The 17,278-nt window shown below is 37.4% G+C and overlaps 1 protein-coding gene across 1 annotated transcript; it reads left to right on the top strand.

Annotated features, from left to right (window-relative positions):
- Positions 1–2,741: 2,741 nt before the first annotated feature.
- On the top strand, positions 2,742–17,218 carry NUP42 (nucleoporin 42). Its single transcript, XM_030857054.3, has 7 exons — positions 2,742–2,972; positions 5,373–5,601; positions 6,971–7,065; positions 11,833–11,909; positions 12,663–12,749; positions 15,711–15,795; positions 16,438–17,218. Exons 1-7 carry the CDS (start codon positions 2,861–2,863, stop codon positions 17,013–17,015), a joined length of 1,263 nt encoding a protein of 420 aa, XP_030712914.1. The 5' UTR covers positions 2,742–2,860; the 3' UTR covers positions 17,016–17,218.
- The last annotated feature ends 60 nt before the right edge of the window (positions 17,219–17,278 follow it).

A 17,278-nucleotide genomic window follows, 5' to 3' on the forward strand; every position in this document is an offset into this window, starting at 1 on the left:
CAGCCCTCTCTGGGGACATCAGTTGTCCATCTTACAGGAATATGATTCTTCCTCTAAGTAATTTACTATGTACTCTTCTATGTGCATTCAGTCTTCATAAATTGTGGTTTGAAATTACAGTTATCTCCTAGTATAATCAAAGATGATGTTTTTGCTTGTTTTTCCCCTCATTGTGAGATATTTTCAAGAGGAAAGGGTGGCAGAGGCATTTTTACTCTGCCACCTTGAAACCAGATGTTTCCTTCCCGTGACCTCACTTTCCTGATTTCCACCTACCCCTCCCCTATCACTACTGAGTTCTACATGCCTCAGCCCTAGGCTGTCATCATCTCACACAGCACTTTATTCAGATGATTTCAGTCAGGATTCTGGCTTTGCCCACCTCTCCACCTTCACGGAGCACCATACACACCCTTGTTTAAGCTTCAGCCTAACTGGTATTATTTTAGGTCTTTGATGCCAGCAAAGTTCTTACACATGCTGGCATTTGCATGGATGAAAAGTCAGTGAACATAGTGAGAGATTCATTACTACAAGGGGACTGCTCAAAATAGATACGTTAAGAATGATGGGAGCCAAGTTTCTCACTATGAAAGAAATACAAAGGGGAAATAAAATGAATTCTGTGATCTTGGGTTGAAATTGGAGGTTATCAGTGTGCAGTCATAGTTTTTAATAGACATATAGATATAGGAATATGTATTAATGTAAATGTGTCTGTCTATAGTATGTATTCTCTAGCAATGCCCATGAAAGGATTTGGGAACAAAGATACCACAATAGCAATGAGCAAATTTAGAGCTCAGATCTTGGCTTCTAAGTGCCACCAAAAAAGACCCAGGGCTCCTTGGAGAACAGGCTGATTCCAGGACTGAAGCAGGGAAAGTGTCAGATGACCCTGGAGCATATTTTAGGCCAGGAAGTGAAGTGCTCAAAGAATCATGGGATGTGTCAACTGGAAATGATTTGAGCATCACAATAAATTATAGTAACAAATTATAACCCAATGAATAAAATTGGAAACCATAAGTCATACTGATAAGAATAAATAAATGAGTGAACTAAAAGTTTGGTGAGGAATGAGGTTTTTATATACTTTTCACAGTCTCTCCCTACAAAATCCTTATTACTAACAAAGAGGAAAAGAGTAATTTTACAGTGGAGCAGCTTGCCAGACAACACCTGAAGTGATCAAAGTGAACGTGACAATGTGACAAACAGAAATTGTGCACAACTTGACAGGTACATTGTGAAAACCATGGATGCCAAAGATGCATAATCTAAATCTAATTACTAGAAAACAGATTAAGTCTGCATTAAGGAAATTCTACAAAATAACTAGCTCTAATGTTTGTGTCAAGGTCATGAAAGTCAAGGAGAGACTGAGAAAATGTTCCAGAATGAAGCCTGAAGAAATATGAGTAAGGCAACAATGATTCTGAACTGCATCCTTGTCCTTTAAAGGACATTACTCGGACGTTAGGCAAAATATGAATAGAATCTAAGGATTAGATAGTAGTATGCAGCAATATTAATGTCCTGATTTTGGTGATTATATTGTGGTTAAGTAGAATGTCCTTGTCTGTAGGAAATACAATAAATAATTGGGTGTTGGGGCATGAGGTCTGCAATATAGTCTCAAATGGTTCAGGAAAAAGATCTTTGTACTATATATACATGTAACTCCATAAATTTTTTTCAAAACAAATGAATTAAACTGATTTAAAAAAATAATAAACTAGGTTGCACCAGTTATTCCCAGTGCTCCTGTAGATTCTGCTGTCATCAAAATCCAAACAAAGTATATGAGCAAGAACAATGGCTAGTCATCTTAAACCACCGGGGACGAACCTGTAAGCCAACAAAGTCAGATTTATTGACGCATTGTAACCAAGGAGACTGCACAGTAGAGGAACTGTAGGGTGTCTCACCACACAATGGAAAAGGTAGATGTAGGATTTGTGGGAAAGGTGGAGTTAAGATAAAATCTAAATGAAACAGTTTTGATAGCCTCAAAGCAAAGCAGAGCGGTGTAAAGAGGCATCAACATCACATCTGGAGTGAGAAGTGGGTGTAGGATCATGTTCCCTTGGAAACCACAAAGTTAAGAGAATAAGTAATATTCTTTTCAGGAACCCCTTGTCTGCAGCACTGCACCTGATTAGAAATAGAAGCTGCTTCTCTGTGTCAAAGTGTCTTAGATCCTCCAGGCAAAAGTGGAATGTTTCATTCTTACTGATAAAATTTCAAATAGCAACGTTTACATGGACTTTAAAGAACAAGGTTTCTCCGTGTAAGAATGTATCCAAAGACGCGGGTTGTTATGATACTTTTTAGTTGCAGTTTGTCCTTAAAAGAAACTTTCCTGTAAACGTTACAACTGGCTTTATCTTATACTGTTACCCATCCTGATGAATGGCTGGGCAGATTTTTAGTTTCTCAGCAGTTACAAATGAAAAATACGACTCGGCCTCTCAAACCACAGCTGATCCTCCTCTCAGGGCCTTGCTGAAGTTATGGGTTTGCCCGACCAACTTTCTTTCCTCTCATTTTGGACCTCAAGCCTCCCCTGATGAACGAGATGCTGCACCACGGTCTTCGACGCCTTTCTCCACGTAACCTTTCAATCATCCTGCCTTCCCAGGCCACGCTCAGTGCGTGGGGGGCGGTCGCACTTTTCTCAAATCCTATTGGGTAAAATCACGCCTCTCTTCGCAGTGGGGACGGGACAAGAGATAAAGGGCCTTTCCCAGGCGCGAGAAGATGACGTCACAGTAGCGGAGCCGCGACCTCCGGCTGTTTTGGGCTCTGCTAGCTGAGGGTGTCGACTGAAAACAGTTCCGTCCGTGATGCAGTCGCCATGACCATTTGTCAGTTCTTCCTTCAAGGCCGGTGTCGCTTCGGAAATCGGTGCTGGAACGAACATCCCGGCGCCGGGGGTGCGGGCGAAGGACGGCAGCAGCAGTTCTCAGGTGACGTTCTCCTCCATCCTTCGCCCCTAGCCGAGCTGGGGAAGGCCTGGCGTGGGGCCGAGCCGGCGACGAACGGCCGTCCCTCGTGGGCCCAGCCGTTGGGCACAGCGCCGAGGCGCACCAGTCAGGTGACGCGGACGTGCCCGCGTCGTCCCCTCGCCCGCCCCGCCCACCGGCTTTTTTATTCATTTATTAGGAGCTCGGTTGGCTTTTGTTGAGCGGTTGGAGGCATGGGCTTGGTCCTGTTTACTAATGAAAAACAGGAATACGTGTCAGAACTTAAGCTTGTCTTTGGGCGGCAGTGGTTCGCAGAATTGGCATAGGTCGACCCAGACGCCTCCTTTCTTTACTACTTTACTACCTTTTTGCGTACTTGCTTTTGCCCCTTGATGCCTTGAATATAACTTTTTCTAAACGTTTTTTCTAGGGAGAGGCTAGCAACTGCGGTCAAAGTCAGGATTCTTAACTTTGGGAAACTCCTTTGAAGATCTAATAAAAGCTACAGAGCCATTAACCTCAGATAAATGCACATGCTTATAAAATTTGGGGTAAAATCGAGAGTGGGATGCTCAGTTAAGAACTCTGGGCTATGAGGGAAGGGGGTGCAGGACTACGTTGACCTGCTTCCTGGCCTAAGTCATTGTCGAAGCTTTTGGAATATTTCACTAAACCAATTGTGGATGATGCAGAAGGATTGACTGTCTTCAAGGAGAGGAGGGGTCCGAAATGAAACCATAGTACAGTGCAAGGTTTTAGAGGTCAGATGAATCGTTAGGTTTCCTTAGGACTGAAACTTAGTCCTTAAAGTTACCACAAGATGCTGACCACCTCTCCCTTCTCTTTCCTCCTTTAGGGCTATTCATCTGACCCTTAAACCTTGTGTTACATTGTGGTTTCACGTCTGATTCCTCTTCTTGGGGGCAGTCTTTTTGCATCACCCACAAATTGGTCTAGTGAAATATTCCAAACCAAAAATTAAGACTCAGGATCTGATAAATGTGCGAGTATTTCCAGGAACAACAAAACGTAATATGACATTCTGTTGAGACTCACTCTAAATGCAGTAATTAGAGAATAAATGTTGAATGGATAAATGTTAATGGATTTTAAAAGTGGAGATAAAACTAGTCAAGTAAACAGTGTATTTAATGCCCAGAAACAAATAAATGCTTATGGAATTAGTAAGTATGAAGACCAAAAGCTGTATACAAAAGATGGAATGAATTTCTTCAGTTGTGTCGTCCCCGCAAAGGATTTGAAACTCTAGGAAAATAAAATATCATTAACCCATACTTGAGGGATCTGGTCTAGCAATCTGCCCCCTTTCCTCTTAGGTTTCGTTAAGCAGTTTTAGAATTGGGAGGTGAATTTTCATAAAGGAGTGTATCTCCCATCGCTCGAGTTTTTAATATACATATTTAATGGCATATCTCCTAATTCAGTCAGAAACAAGGTGAATTATCTTGACCCCAACTAAGAAGTGATGAATAATTGAGACAGTAGAAGTGAAAAAATTTTGTAAAATATAGAGACAGGATAAAAATGTTGGCTCATTTTGATAATTATAGAATACTAGAAATCTGCTCATAATAGAGGAACTCAGTACACTTTATTCATATGTAAATTACCTCTATAATCTCCCTGTGGAAGGTAGGTGGGTTGGTGTTGTTTTCTCAGAGAGAATACTGAGTCAAATAGATTTACCCATCTATTCAAGGACAGAAGGTAGACTCTAATCTTTTATATTCAATACACTTCTCAATACATTGTCTGTTTTTCAGATTTTACTAATATATAGGGCCCAGTTGGGGAGCAAAGAATGATACAGACACATCTTTTTATCATGAAGGAGCTTATGATTTCGGTACATGCCTTCTATCCACTCCATTATCGAACAGTTGTTTACCTAATAAACTTAGGTCAGCTGAATTTAGTAATATATCATTATTTTTCTGTGGATTTACAATCTTCTCAATCTTGTTAACTTAGACCATTATGTGATTTGTTGATACTACACTTACCTATATAAATTGAAAGTGAAAAGTTTTGTAATTTAAAATGAGTGGAGGGCTTCCCTGGTGGCGCAGTGGTTGAGAATCCGCCTGCCGATGCAGGGGACACGGATTCGTGCCCCGATCCGGGAAGATCCCACATGCCGCGGAGCGGCTGGGCCCGTGAGCCATGGCCGCTGAGCCTGCGCGTCCAGAGCCTGTGCTCCACAATGGGAGAGGCCGCAGCAGTGAGAGGCCCGCGTAGCGCAAAAAAAAATGAGTGGAAATGTAGTGCTTGTTGAATCTTTACATAATGTCTGCACATATAATAAAACAAACTACAATGAAATTTTAAGAGATTTTAAAAATGAGTTGCTAGTAAAATTGTTTATTTTGTTGTTTATTTCAGGTAGTAACAGACGAGGATGGAATACCACCAGCCAGAGATATTCTAGTGTTATCCAGCCATCCAGTTTCTCCAAATCCACACCATGGGGGGGCAGCAAAGATCAAGAAAAGCCATCTTTTGCTCCTTTTGATTCTGGAGCGTCAGCTAGCAGGAACAGGGGGTTTGGATGGTCTCAGAACCCATTTGCTTCACCTAGCTCTGATGGGCAGAAAGATGATAAGAAACTTCTGTAAGTGAAAGCCTTCAGAAAAATTCCTTCCCATTTGCTTATTTTTTTTCAAAAGTACCTACAGTACTTTCCTTAAAAAAGAGGTAATGTTATTATTACTTTATTAAATTATTAAAAAATCAGAATAAGCAAAAAGCAGGAAAAAATCCATGATCAGAGATAACTACTATTTTGCAGGTATCATACTAGACTTTATTTCACTTAAAAATGTCATTCTTCTTTATCGATACAATGAGTTCTTGGGGATAATTATGCTTTTTCCACTTTTCTATTGATAACACCATACTGTGAATATCTTTCTAATGTAGTCCTGCTTATATTAAATTACGAGTTCTTTACAAAGTATGAGGTGATTTAAAGCAACTTGTGATCTTGGAGGTCACTTATAGCATCTCGTATTCTTCTTTCTAAAACTTTTACTTCAGTAAGCCCATGTAAACATTTCATTTGATTTCCTTCATTATTGTGGAGTAGATTTCTTACCATTTATTGAGAACATTCATAGTAGAATTTATGATTGGTGCCAAAACAGTGCCTGGCTGTGTATAACTGTTCCATCAAGCCCCCAGCAATTAGGACAGAACTTAAATATACTCATTAGTCTTTTACATCCCATAACTAAATTAGACTAGTTGTAAACATTTTGAACCATGTACCATATATAATAAATTAAAATAAATAAATAAAGTAAAAAACCAAATTAAAAAAATTAAAAAAGGAAAAAGAAACCCTCCTTCCTATATTTGATGTTGCCATCATAAAAATCCTAAATTTTATTATTATTTTATTATCAGTTATTCTTATTTGATTAATTCTGCGATTCTGGATAAGGGGAAAATATTTAATTTAGACCCAGATATATCCATGACTTTGCCAACAAGTTAACCACGGACGTGGGTCTGTTCCCTTTTTGCAAAATGTGAGAATTAGACAAAATGATCTCTGAAATCCTAACCACTTAAATATTTTATGGTTCTTTATTACTTACTGGTTCTTTCTTTCCCAGTTAAATGATCATTGATGTTAATAATGAACAAAGAAAGATTAAACTTAGTATTGTGTATTTTATTATATTTCAGTTCTTTAAGATATGTATGGTATGATAGTTGAGTTCTCAGTAAATGTATCAGTTAATGGTTCAGTGTATTGGAAAACCAAAATTATGAACTTCTTTGATATTATTTATAATCATGAAATGTAGCTCATATTTCTATAAGCTTCTGCTTTAAAGAACACTCCTCAGAAAATATAACGGAAAAATCTAAAATTATATATTTAGTACAATTTAAAATTTCAATCATTGAAAATTATAAATGGTAAATTTTAACAATCAGTAGAAAAAGATCTTTCGCCCTTTTTTTTTTTTCAGGGAAGGAATTGTAAAAGATATGGAGGTTTGGGAATCATCAGGGCAGTGGATGTTTTCTGTTTATTCACCAGTGAAAAAGAAACCTAATATTTCAGGTAACTAGAAATTATGTGTTTTTAAAATGTGTTTTACAACTATTATTTTCTAAAACCAAGACTATGTCAAATAAAGAAATCGACCACAAACTTAGCTACAGTTAGGAGAGTTTGGACATTGTTTAAAGTATCCGAGTATTCTAGCAGAACTTCATAATTCAGAGATTGAGGTTGGAAGATATAGTTCAAGATATATAGATCCCTTGGGAAAATTAGTAGAATCAGGAACCACCACCTTTCCAATTCTGTAAGCCCAAGAAGAGGCTCTGCTTCCTTGGTTTCCTGTCGATACAACTTCAGAACCCTTTAGCTGCCTGCAGTGAATAGAAGAGTCCTGTTATGCCAAGGCTTTGGCTGCCTGATTCTGTTCTCTTTCTCCCCTATCTTTTTTTCTAAGGATAGTTATTTTTCATAAAGCATGTTGAGATCTATTCTGGGGGTAATATTTGAAGGTAAGGAGCCTTAGCTGGGCTACAGAGATAGCATTTCTTTAGAATACTCCTTTCCTTCCCATTTTCTTTTGTCCATCGCCCTTTTTGGGCTGAAAGCTAGACCACCACAGTTGTTTTTGTTTTGTTTTTTTGACATCTTTATTGGAGTATAATTGCTTTACAATGGTGTGTTAGTTTCTGCTGTATAACAAAGTGAATCAGCTGTATGCATACATATATCCCCATATCCCCTCCCTCTTGCGTTAGACCACCACAGTTTTATAAGCCTCCTCTGGGTGGTCCTGGGCCCTATTAAGTTGAACAGCAAGTGCCTAGAAGATGAGAGCCCTTTCAGTCTCTCAGAACTCTGGGATTTCTGTCTGTCTCTGCTCTATCTGCTCATTCTCTGTGAGCATTTGTGTCACACCACTCCTTAGTTGTTTATTTACTTAATCATTCAACAAATACTTATTGAATTTCTTTTGTGCCAGGCCTCATTCTAGGTGCTAGAGATATAGCAATGAGTAAGATAGATAGGATCCATCCCTTATGAAGTTTATGTTCTTGAGGGATGGAGGCAATAAGTAATACAAATAAATAAGATAATTTTAGATAGTGATTTTTCTGTAAAGAAAATAAGTGTTAAGCCTTTTTTAAAAAGTTCAGAATTGAACATAATGCCTAATGCCCTAGAGCAGTGGTTCTCAGTGTGAAATGTAGATCCATAAGCAGGGTTGTAAGATAAAATATGGGACATCCAGTTAAATTTAAATTTCAGATAAACAGTATTTTTAGTATATGAATATCCCATATAGTATTTAGAACATACTTATACTTTTTTTTTGGCTGCGCCGTGCAGCTTGTGGGATCTTAGCTCCCAGACCAGGGATTGAACCCGGGCCCACGGCAGTGAAAGCGCCAAGTCCTAACCACTGGATCACCAGGGAATTCCTGGGACATACTTGTACTTTTAAAGTATTTGTTGTTTGTCAAATATTCAAATTTAACTGAGCATCCTCTTTTTTTTGCCTAAATCTGGCAACCCTATTGCTAAAATCCTTTTAGGGGCTGTACAAGTTTAGAAATATTTTCATAATAATACTAAGACATTAATTGGCATTTTCACTGTGTTGACATTTGCACTGTTCGTACAAAAGCTTTGATGAGGCACGGGCAACAAACTGTACTAGCAGATTATAATAGTCAATAAAAAACATTTTAATGCCATTTTCACTTAAGAATGTCCTTGATGAAGAGGTAAAAATTATTAAGTTTATTAAATATTGACCCTTAAGTGTACACCTTTTAAATATTCTATGTGACAAAATGGGAAGCACACACAAAGTAACATTAACAAATTTTTTGATATTGTAAGATGACATGTGCCAACATTTGGAGGTTCTGGATAACTCAGTGAACCAATATTTTCCAGATGACCAATGTGTGACGTTACAAAATTATGCATGTTTGAAAAATCCTTTCTAAGTGCAAGATAAAACAATTAATAGTTTTGGTTTATTAATATGATTTCATTAATATGATTTGAGTCCACATTATAGCTAACCTTTAAGAAACTACTGTCTGTCAAGTTTTGGTATAGTATCAAGAAGGATATCCACAATTATCTGAAAAGGCCATTAAAGTCATCCTTTTCCAGCTACACATCTGTGTGAGAACAGTTTTTCTTCATATACTTGAACCAGGCAATATACTGAAACAGGTTGAAGCAGATTGAACAGCAGAAGCAGATATAATAATCCAACAGTCTTCTATGAAGCCATACATTAAAGAGATTTACAAACATAAGACAATGTCACTAAATTTTTATTTTTTGTTTTGGAAAATAGTTTCTTCATTTATGTTGATATATTTCTTATTTTTAAGTGAATTAATATTTTGTACAATTTTTCAGTTTTCATTTCAGATATGGTAAATATTGATTTATGTAACCCATGTAAGCAAAAGGTCTGCCATCCTTATTTATTTTTAAGAATGTGAATGGGTCCTGAAACCAGAAAGTTGGAGAATCACTGTCTGTAGGCATCCATTATAATGAATTAATTTTTCCTGTGCAGCTAGAATGATACTACATTTGTACCACCCTTGAAAGAATTGAGGAAATAGTCACTCAAATCATTTTCTGTCTTCATGGTTCAGATGAGTAACAGATGGAAGGAGGAGAAAGTAGCCAGAGGGATAATGTTTCTTCACAGAGAGTGGTTATCTATTCTTAGGAAGCAGTATTGGAGCTGAGTCCTGAATGAAGAGAAGATGTCACTTATGGGAAGATTTGGGGGAAAATGTTGCTTACAGTACAATAGCTAGTGCAGAGGCCCTTGTGGAAACAAGGTTGCCATGTATTTCGTCTAGCAAGGCCTGAATTTGCCAGAGGAGAGTAAATAAGAGAAAGAGTAATATGACATAAGGCCAGAGAGAGGCAGCCAGGGGCCAGATTATGTTGGGCCTAATTGCACTAGGAAGCCAGAAAGAGCTTTGAGCAGGAGGAGGGATATGATCTGATTAGAAAAAGCTCACTTAGGGACTTCCCTGGTGGCACAGTGGTTAAGACTCCGCCTGCCAATGCAGGGGACATGGGTTTGAGCCCTGGTCCGGGAAGATCCCACATGCCGCGGAGCAACTAAGCCCATGTGCCACAACTACTGAGCCAGCGCTCTAGAGCCCGCGAGCCACAACTGCTGAGCCCACGTGCCACAGCTAATGAAGCCCGTGCGCCTAGAGCCTGTGCTCCGCAACAAGAGAAGCCACCACACTGAGAAGCCTGCGCACAGCAGCAAAGAGCAACCCCTGCTCACTGCAACTTGAGAAAGCCCGCGCACAAGCAACAAAGACTCAATGCAGCAAAAAATAAATAATTAAAATTAATTAATTAATTAATTTTTAAAAAGCTCACTTAGACTGTTGTATGAAAAGAAATGGTATGTTGGGGGGCAAAATAGCGGCAGGGCAATGAGTTAGGAGACAACTGCTGATGACCGAGAGTTACTAGCAGTGGAGACAAAATAGGTCAAAATTCGTGTTCTGTTTTGGAGCTAGTACTGGCAAGAGGCTTATTAATTAGATATGGGGAAAGAGAGAAATGGAAAGTGATTCTAGGTTTTGTGGCCTGAGCAGTTAATAAAGGTGGTAAAGACAAGTTGTTAGAGAGCTCCAGGATTCTGATTTGAATGTTTAGTCTTTTCTTTATTCTGAGGTAAGGGTCTTTGGAGTTAATGGTGTCTGGTTATAAATAATTCTCTGTAGAAAAATATCCTGAACTTCTTCTCCCTTTCTTAAAAAGTTTTCCTAATTATGAAAGTTACAGCTGTTGCCATAGAAAACTTGGAAAATACAGAAATATGTGAATAAAGATCAACTAATCTCAGAGATAACAACTGTAACATTTTAGTGTATTTCTTTCAAAACATGTGCACACATATTTCTTATTTATATGTATAATTAGGAATCATAACCTAGTGTTGTATTCTGCTTTGTTTTCAGTGTCTCCATTACTAAAAATACTAGAATGAACATCTTTTTATGTAACACCCTTTGTTTATACATTTAATTATTTCCTGAGGTTAAATCCTAGAAATTCTAAGATCAAAAGGTATGAGCATTTTTAAGGCATTTGACATTTATTGACAATTTTCTTCCCAGAAAAGTTTACCTTTTTGATTTCCATAATGGCAACTTAGGAGAATGTCCATTTCACCACATCCTTAATAACAATTATTCATTATTAATTTTTGTCAGTCTGATAAATAAAGCATTGTATCTCTATTTAAGTTGTATTTTTAAATTGAACTTTTTTTTTTTGCGTGAACTTTTTAATTTCATTTATTTACTGGCTATTTGAATTGTTTTGTGAATTGCCCATTCATTATCTTTGCCCATACTAACTTATTTTTCTTACTGATTTGTAATAGCTATTTATACATTGATGTTAGCTCTTATCCTGTCATATATGTTGCAATTATGGTTTTCCCAGTTTACTGTTTGCCTTTCAATTTTGCTATTGTAGTTTCTGACTTACAGAATATTTTTTTTAGAAGTATGAATGTATATGTAGTCAATTCTTTCTTGTTTCTTTTGTTTATTATTCCTTCCACTCCATTTATCTTTAGAAAATTTTTCCCCTTCAAAGATCAGATAACAACTACATTTTATTCTAATTTTATACTTTATTAAATAGAGTATAGGCTTTGAATTTTTTCCTTATGATTATGAAATTTTTCTAATGATCAAGATTAGCATATTTTCCTGTCTAGTACCTCTTATTTTACTCTACTATCAAAAGTATTGGTATTTAAAGATTCCAATTGATTCCTCACTTCAGGTTTTACAGATATTTCACCAGAGGAGTTGAGACTTGAATACCATAACTTCTTAACCAGCAATAACTTACAGAGTTATGTAAGTTTGTTTCCTATTCATCTACCTAACCGATTAGCTGTTAATTATTGTCTTCTCTGTAGTGGCTTGCTTCTGTGTTGGCAAAGTGGATGAGGTCTATAATTTTTTTTCAGAACGAGGCTATTTTTATATTCTAAATTAAAATTTAGAATTTCTTTGAAATTGGTTGGTTATCTAAAATGGTGATAATATACTTTGACTGTAGTAACTAGGAATGTCATTATTTTTATTACGGGTTATCCAGCAATCAGTCCCAGAAATCATACCTTTCATTATTTGGCAAACATCTATGGAGTATGTCTTAGGTGCAGACACCACAATGAATGCTAGAAAAACAAACTTAAATAAAATGCAGTGTTGTATATAGATTAACATTCTCATATATCAAATATCAAAAAATTGAAAAGCTGGGCTTGAATAAGTTCAGTTCCTAAAGGAAATGACATAAATCATGTATTTTTCTATTGTCTACAGTCAATATCATGTGTTTCAACTAGTGCACATGTTTGTCTCTGTACTGCCAGGTACTTGTGATTTTAACTAGGTGATACAAGGAGTTGGAGAACAGGGAAGGGGGTCTACAGCTGGAGTATCTTTAGCAAGTAGGGGTAGGTCAATGCAAATTTTACAAGTTATGTGTTGTAAAAATGTTTTATAAATTTATTGTGACTTTGGAAATACAAACATGAAGTTGTTGGAGAGATTATCTTAAACACTCAATATTGACTCATCATTTTTCTGTCTTCTCTCCAGCTACATTCCATCCAACAGTTAATAAATCAGTGGAGGAACCGGGTAAATGAACTGAAAAGTCTAAATACATCAACTACAATAGCTTTGGTGAGTATTGGAGAATTTTCTACAGGGAAACGTCTTATCTATTGCTTTTTTGCAGAATTTCACTTTGGATTTGGACAGCAAAGCTAAAATTCTCTGTCAAGAATTGTGATACACACATTCTCAAGAACTATATTATCATTTAGAGTCACGGTCCTGGAATTGTTTTGTCTCTGTTCCTTAGTCAGAAAAGCACAGATAATTATGCTTTTCTAAAACTATTTTTAGGATAAGGTGTTTAACTTTGGTGGTACTAGTTTTAAACATTGGAAAATATTACATAAATTCAAGTATGCCAGGTTATCAGCATTTAAAAAGAAATTGCTTTGAAAAATATGAATGCATATTTAGACTAATGTATACTTTTGTGACTGAAGGACCATATGTTCCTTGTCTTATACAGAAATGCCTTTAGGAGATACATGCCCACTTGTCCCCAAAGATACATGATCCTACTGCAGCATATTCATTATCTCTGTCAATAGTTTATTTTGCTACCCCCATAAGAAGTTCTTAAGAATATTATTTTTAAATAAGATATTTACATTTAGAATTTGATATTTCCAGTCTACGAGGTGGTTTTTCTTTGTACTTTCTGAAAAAGGCTATGAGAGTAGTAGCTGTCTAAAGTTAGTGAATGACTGTTTGAAAGTCCCGACTCCTTTCTTTTTTTTTTTTAAATTTATTTATTTATTTTTGGTTGTGTTGGGTCTTCTTTGCTGCGTGTGGGCTTTCTCTAGTTGTGGCGAGAGGGGGCTACTCTTCGTTGCAGTGCACGGACGTCTCATTGCGGTGGCTTCTCTTGTTGTGGAGCACGGGCTCTAGGCACATGGGCTTTAGTAGTTGTGGCGCGCGGGCTCAGTAGTTGTGGCTCACGGGCTCTAGAGCGCAGGCTTAGTAGTTGTGGCACACAGGCTTAGTTGCTCTGCGGCATGTGGGATCTTCCCAGACCAGCGGTCGAACCCATGTCCCCTGCATTGGCAGGCGGATTCTCAGCCACTGCACCACCAGAGAAGTCCCCCTACTCTTTTTTTAAATATGTGCTTCTAAATGACTAGACTCTTTTTTTGGGGGGCATTGCATTTTATTTTTGTTTAATTAATTTTTATTGGAGTATAGTTGCTTTACAATGTTATGTTAGTTTCTACTGTACAGCAAAATGAATCAGCTGTACATATACATCTATCCCCTCTTTTTTGGATTTCCTTACCATTTAGGTCACCACAGTGCATTAAGTAGAGTTTTCTGTGCTATACAGTATGTTCTCATTAGTTGTCTATTTTATGCATGGTGTCAATAGTGTATATGTGTCAACCCCAATGTCCCAATTCCTCACACCCCCCGCAAATGACTAGACTCTTGTGCAAGCTAATTTCTTCTACCTTTCAGTTGTTGTAATGCCATTTGAATTCAGTAGGACTCCTCGGAAGTATTTTTTCTCTAGATGAGAGATGGCCCGCCATCACCATTGCTGATGTAGAAGGGATAACTGAGTCCAGAGAACTACAGAGCTTCCTTTAAGGTTGGAAGTTCCATGTCCTTTGCCACCTTCCTAGGGGCCCTTCTGTAGGTGAGAATCTTGGACAGCCCACTACAACTGGCTTACCACGTGTCAATTCTTCATGCCAAGTGATTGGTTTTTTTAAAATATTTATTTATTTATTTTATTTTTGGCTGTGTCGGGTCTTAGTTGCGGTTAGCGGGATCTTCATCGCGGCATGCGGGATCCTCCACTACGGCACCCAGGCTCATCATTGCGCAGGCTCCTCATTGCAAGGCGCAGGCTTCTCTCTAGTTGTTGCCCGCGTGCTCAGTAGTTGCGGCGTGCAGGGTTAGCTGCCTCGCGGCATGTGGGATCTTAGTTCCCCAACCAGGGATCAAACCCACGTCCCCTGCATTGGAAGGCGATTCTTAACCACTGGACCACCAGGGAAGTCCCTGCCAAGTGGTTTATTCTTTATTCCTTTAATCTATTATATGGATATAATTTGTTTATCCACATACCTGTTAATGACTGAGGGAGAGAAGCTAGACGAAAAAAAGAAAAAGTACATACTATATGATTCCATTTATATGACACTCTAGAAAAGACAAACCTCATCTCTAGTAATAGAAAGTAGGTGAATGGTTCCCTGGGGCCAGAGCTTGGGAGAGTGTTGACTGGAAAGGAACACAAGGGAACTTTTATGGGTGATGGAAATATTCTAAATCTTGATTGTAGTTGTGGTTATAAGTTTGTCAAAACTCATCAAGATATAGATAGATTGTTTTAATGGATGCATTTTATTTTATGTAAACTGTACCTCAGTAAAGTTGATTTTGTTTTTAAAGAAAAAATGCCAATAGGGTTTTAAAATGAGAGAAATCTTATGTGCTTAGGTTGATGAGGGAAGACTTCTTAGAGGTAAGGATTAAGTGAACAGTTCCTTGAAAAGGAGATTAAGATTTCAGTAAGCAGAGACGAAAGACATTTCTAGAGCAGAAAATAGCAAGAGCATAAAATATTTTCAGGGAATAGATTAATAGATTTTAGTGGTAAGCTTTTAATAATGTAATTGCGAATTAACTTCAGTTCAAGCATTTGAGTAAGTAGACTGAGTAGCCTCTAAAGGTCCTTTACCTAATATCTAGGTTTTTTGATAAATGCAGATCAACCAGTAGAAACTAAAATCTAGAATTAAAAAGTATTTTCCTGATTTTAATATGTGTTCATTGAAGAAATTTAGAAAGTGTTTTAAAAGCATAAGTAAAATTAAAATCATTCATAATTCATCAGCCGCACAATCACTTCGAACTCATTGAGGTTGGCCCATTTTTTTCTATGAACATTCACTTGTAGGCATTTTTCTGTATTAAACAAAATGAAGACGTTTTTAAGTGCACATTTTAAAAATTGAATTTGGCTATAAAGTGTATAGAAAAGGTACTTGAGAATTACTCACTTGCCTACCTTTTTTTTAATAGCTCTCTGATATAAAGGGTGGAGTAAATCAAGCAGCACCTGCATTTGGATTTGGCAGTAGGCCATCAGTAACGTTTGGGTCACCAGGTAAGTGACAAAGTAATGAAGGACTTCACTGATTCAAAAAAATAGGATTTTATAGGTTTCAAATATAAAGCCTGAAGTTTTGTTTAGTGCCATTTTAAGTCACTCTTGCAAACTCTACCACCTTCCATAATAGAGCTTCAAAGAATTTGGCTCATCAAGCATTTGCGAAATGGGATTCAGAATGGGCATGGTCTTTGAAAGACCCTATGGCTCAGGCTTTAGAAGTATATTTTAGGAATGGTTTTTCAAGACTTCCATAGTAATACATAGTTAGGGTAGCAGCACCTTTGAGGACTTTGTTGTCCCTGTATATAACAGCATAGTATTGTCCTCAAATGACAGTTCCGATGAGATGAGGGGACAGGTGAAGTGAAGGTTTACTCCCTAATCCCTGAGGTTTCTCAAGAGCTGCCTCCTTGAGTGTAAATTATGGTGCAAATGAGATCAATGTAACAGAAAGACAGGACAACAGGGTTTAGTGGGTTTGTCCTAGTTTCTCATTTTTACTTTTCTCTTCCTTCCAATAAGTTAATTATCATCTAAATATGGCAGAAATAAGAAAAAAAAGGGCGGGTGGGGAGTAGTAATATAGCTACATTTTCTGATTAATAGCTTCTTTTTTTCTTTTTCTGGTTTTTGTAGGTTTTCCAGTGAATAACAACAACAGCATTAGTGCTCAGAATTTTAGTTTTAAACCAAGCTCTGGATTTGCTACTGCGCCTTCTGGAAGCCCTTCTGTGTTTGGGAGTACTCCAGCATTTGGAGCTGTACCCTCCGCCAGTTCTGCCATCACTGCTTCTACTCCAGCTTTTGGACTTGGGAAACCCCAGATCACATCTGCTGCTTCATTTTCATTTAAAAGCCCTGCAGCTTCTGGTTTTGGATCATCCGGATTTTCAGGATTTCCAGCTTCTACGGCAGCAGGACCTGTTGGAGCTCCAGAGGCCCCAGCCTTTGGAAGCAGCAGTTCTTCAGCTGGTTTTGGTAGTCCAGGCTCACAGTCTCACACTGCTTTTTCCAAGTCATCCAGTGACACCTTTGGAAACAGCAGCATATCCACCTCTCTCTCATTCTCAAATGGCAGCACCACAACAGATAATGTATTATTCACACCCAGGGATCAACTAACAGCAGAAGAACAGGAACAATTTCAATCCAAGAAATTTACTCTGGGAAAAATTCCATTAAAGCCACCTCCTGTGGAACTTCTAAATATTTAAACGAGTAATTTTAAATACAGAAAAGAACAGCTTTTAAAATTGTTTTGAGTGGTTCATATGAAAGGGCAGATATATATATATACATACATATATATTATATATATACATATATATTTATAAGAAGTATAAACTTTCAATAATAGGAGTTTTTATATTTAGCATTTTCTTGAGTGTAACTATTTAAGTAAAACAACAAAAACTCAGCAACGGATTTTTTTTTTTTTTTTTTTTTGCTATAATTATGAATGGAACTGAAAAAACTG

This window comes from Globicephala melas, chromosome 9 (genome assembly GCF_963455315.2).
Source record: "Globicephala melas chromosome 9, mGloMel1.2, whole genome shotgun sequence".
Classification (NCBI taxonomy): Eukaryota; Metazoa; Chordata; class Mammalia; order Artiodactyla; family Delphinidae; genus Globicephala; species Globicephala melas.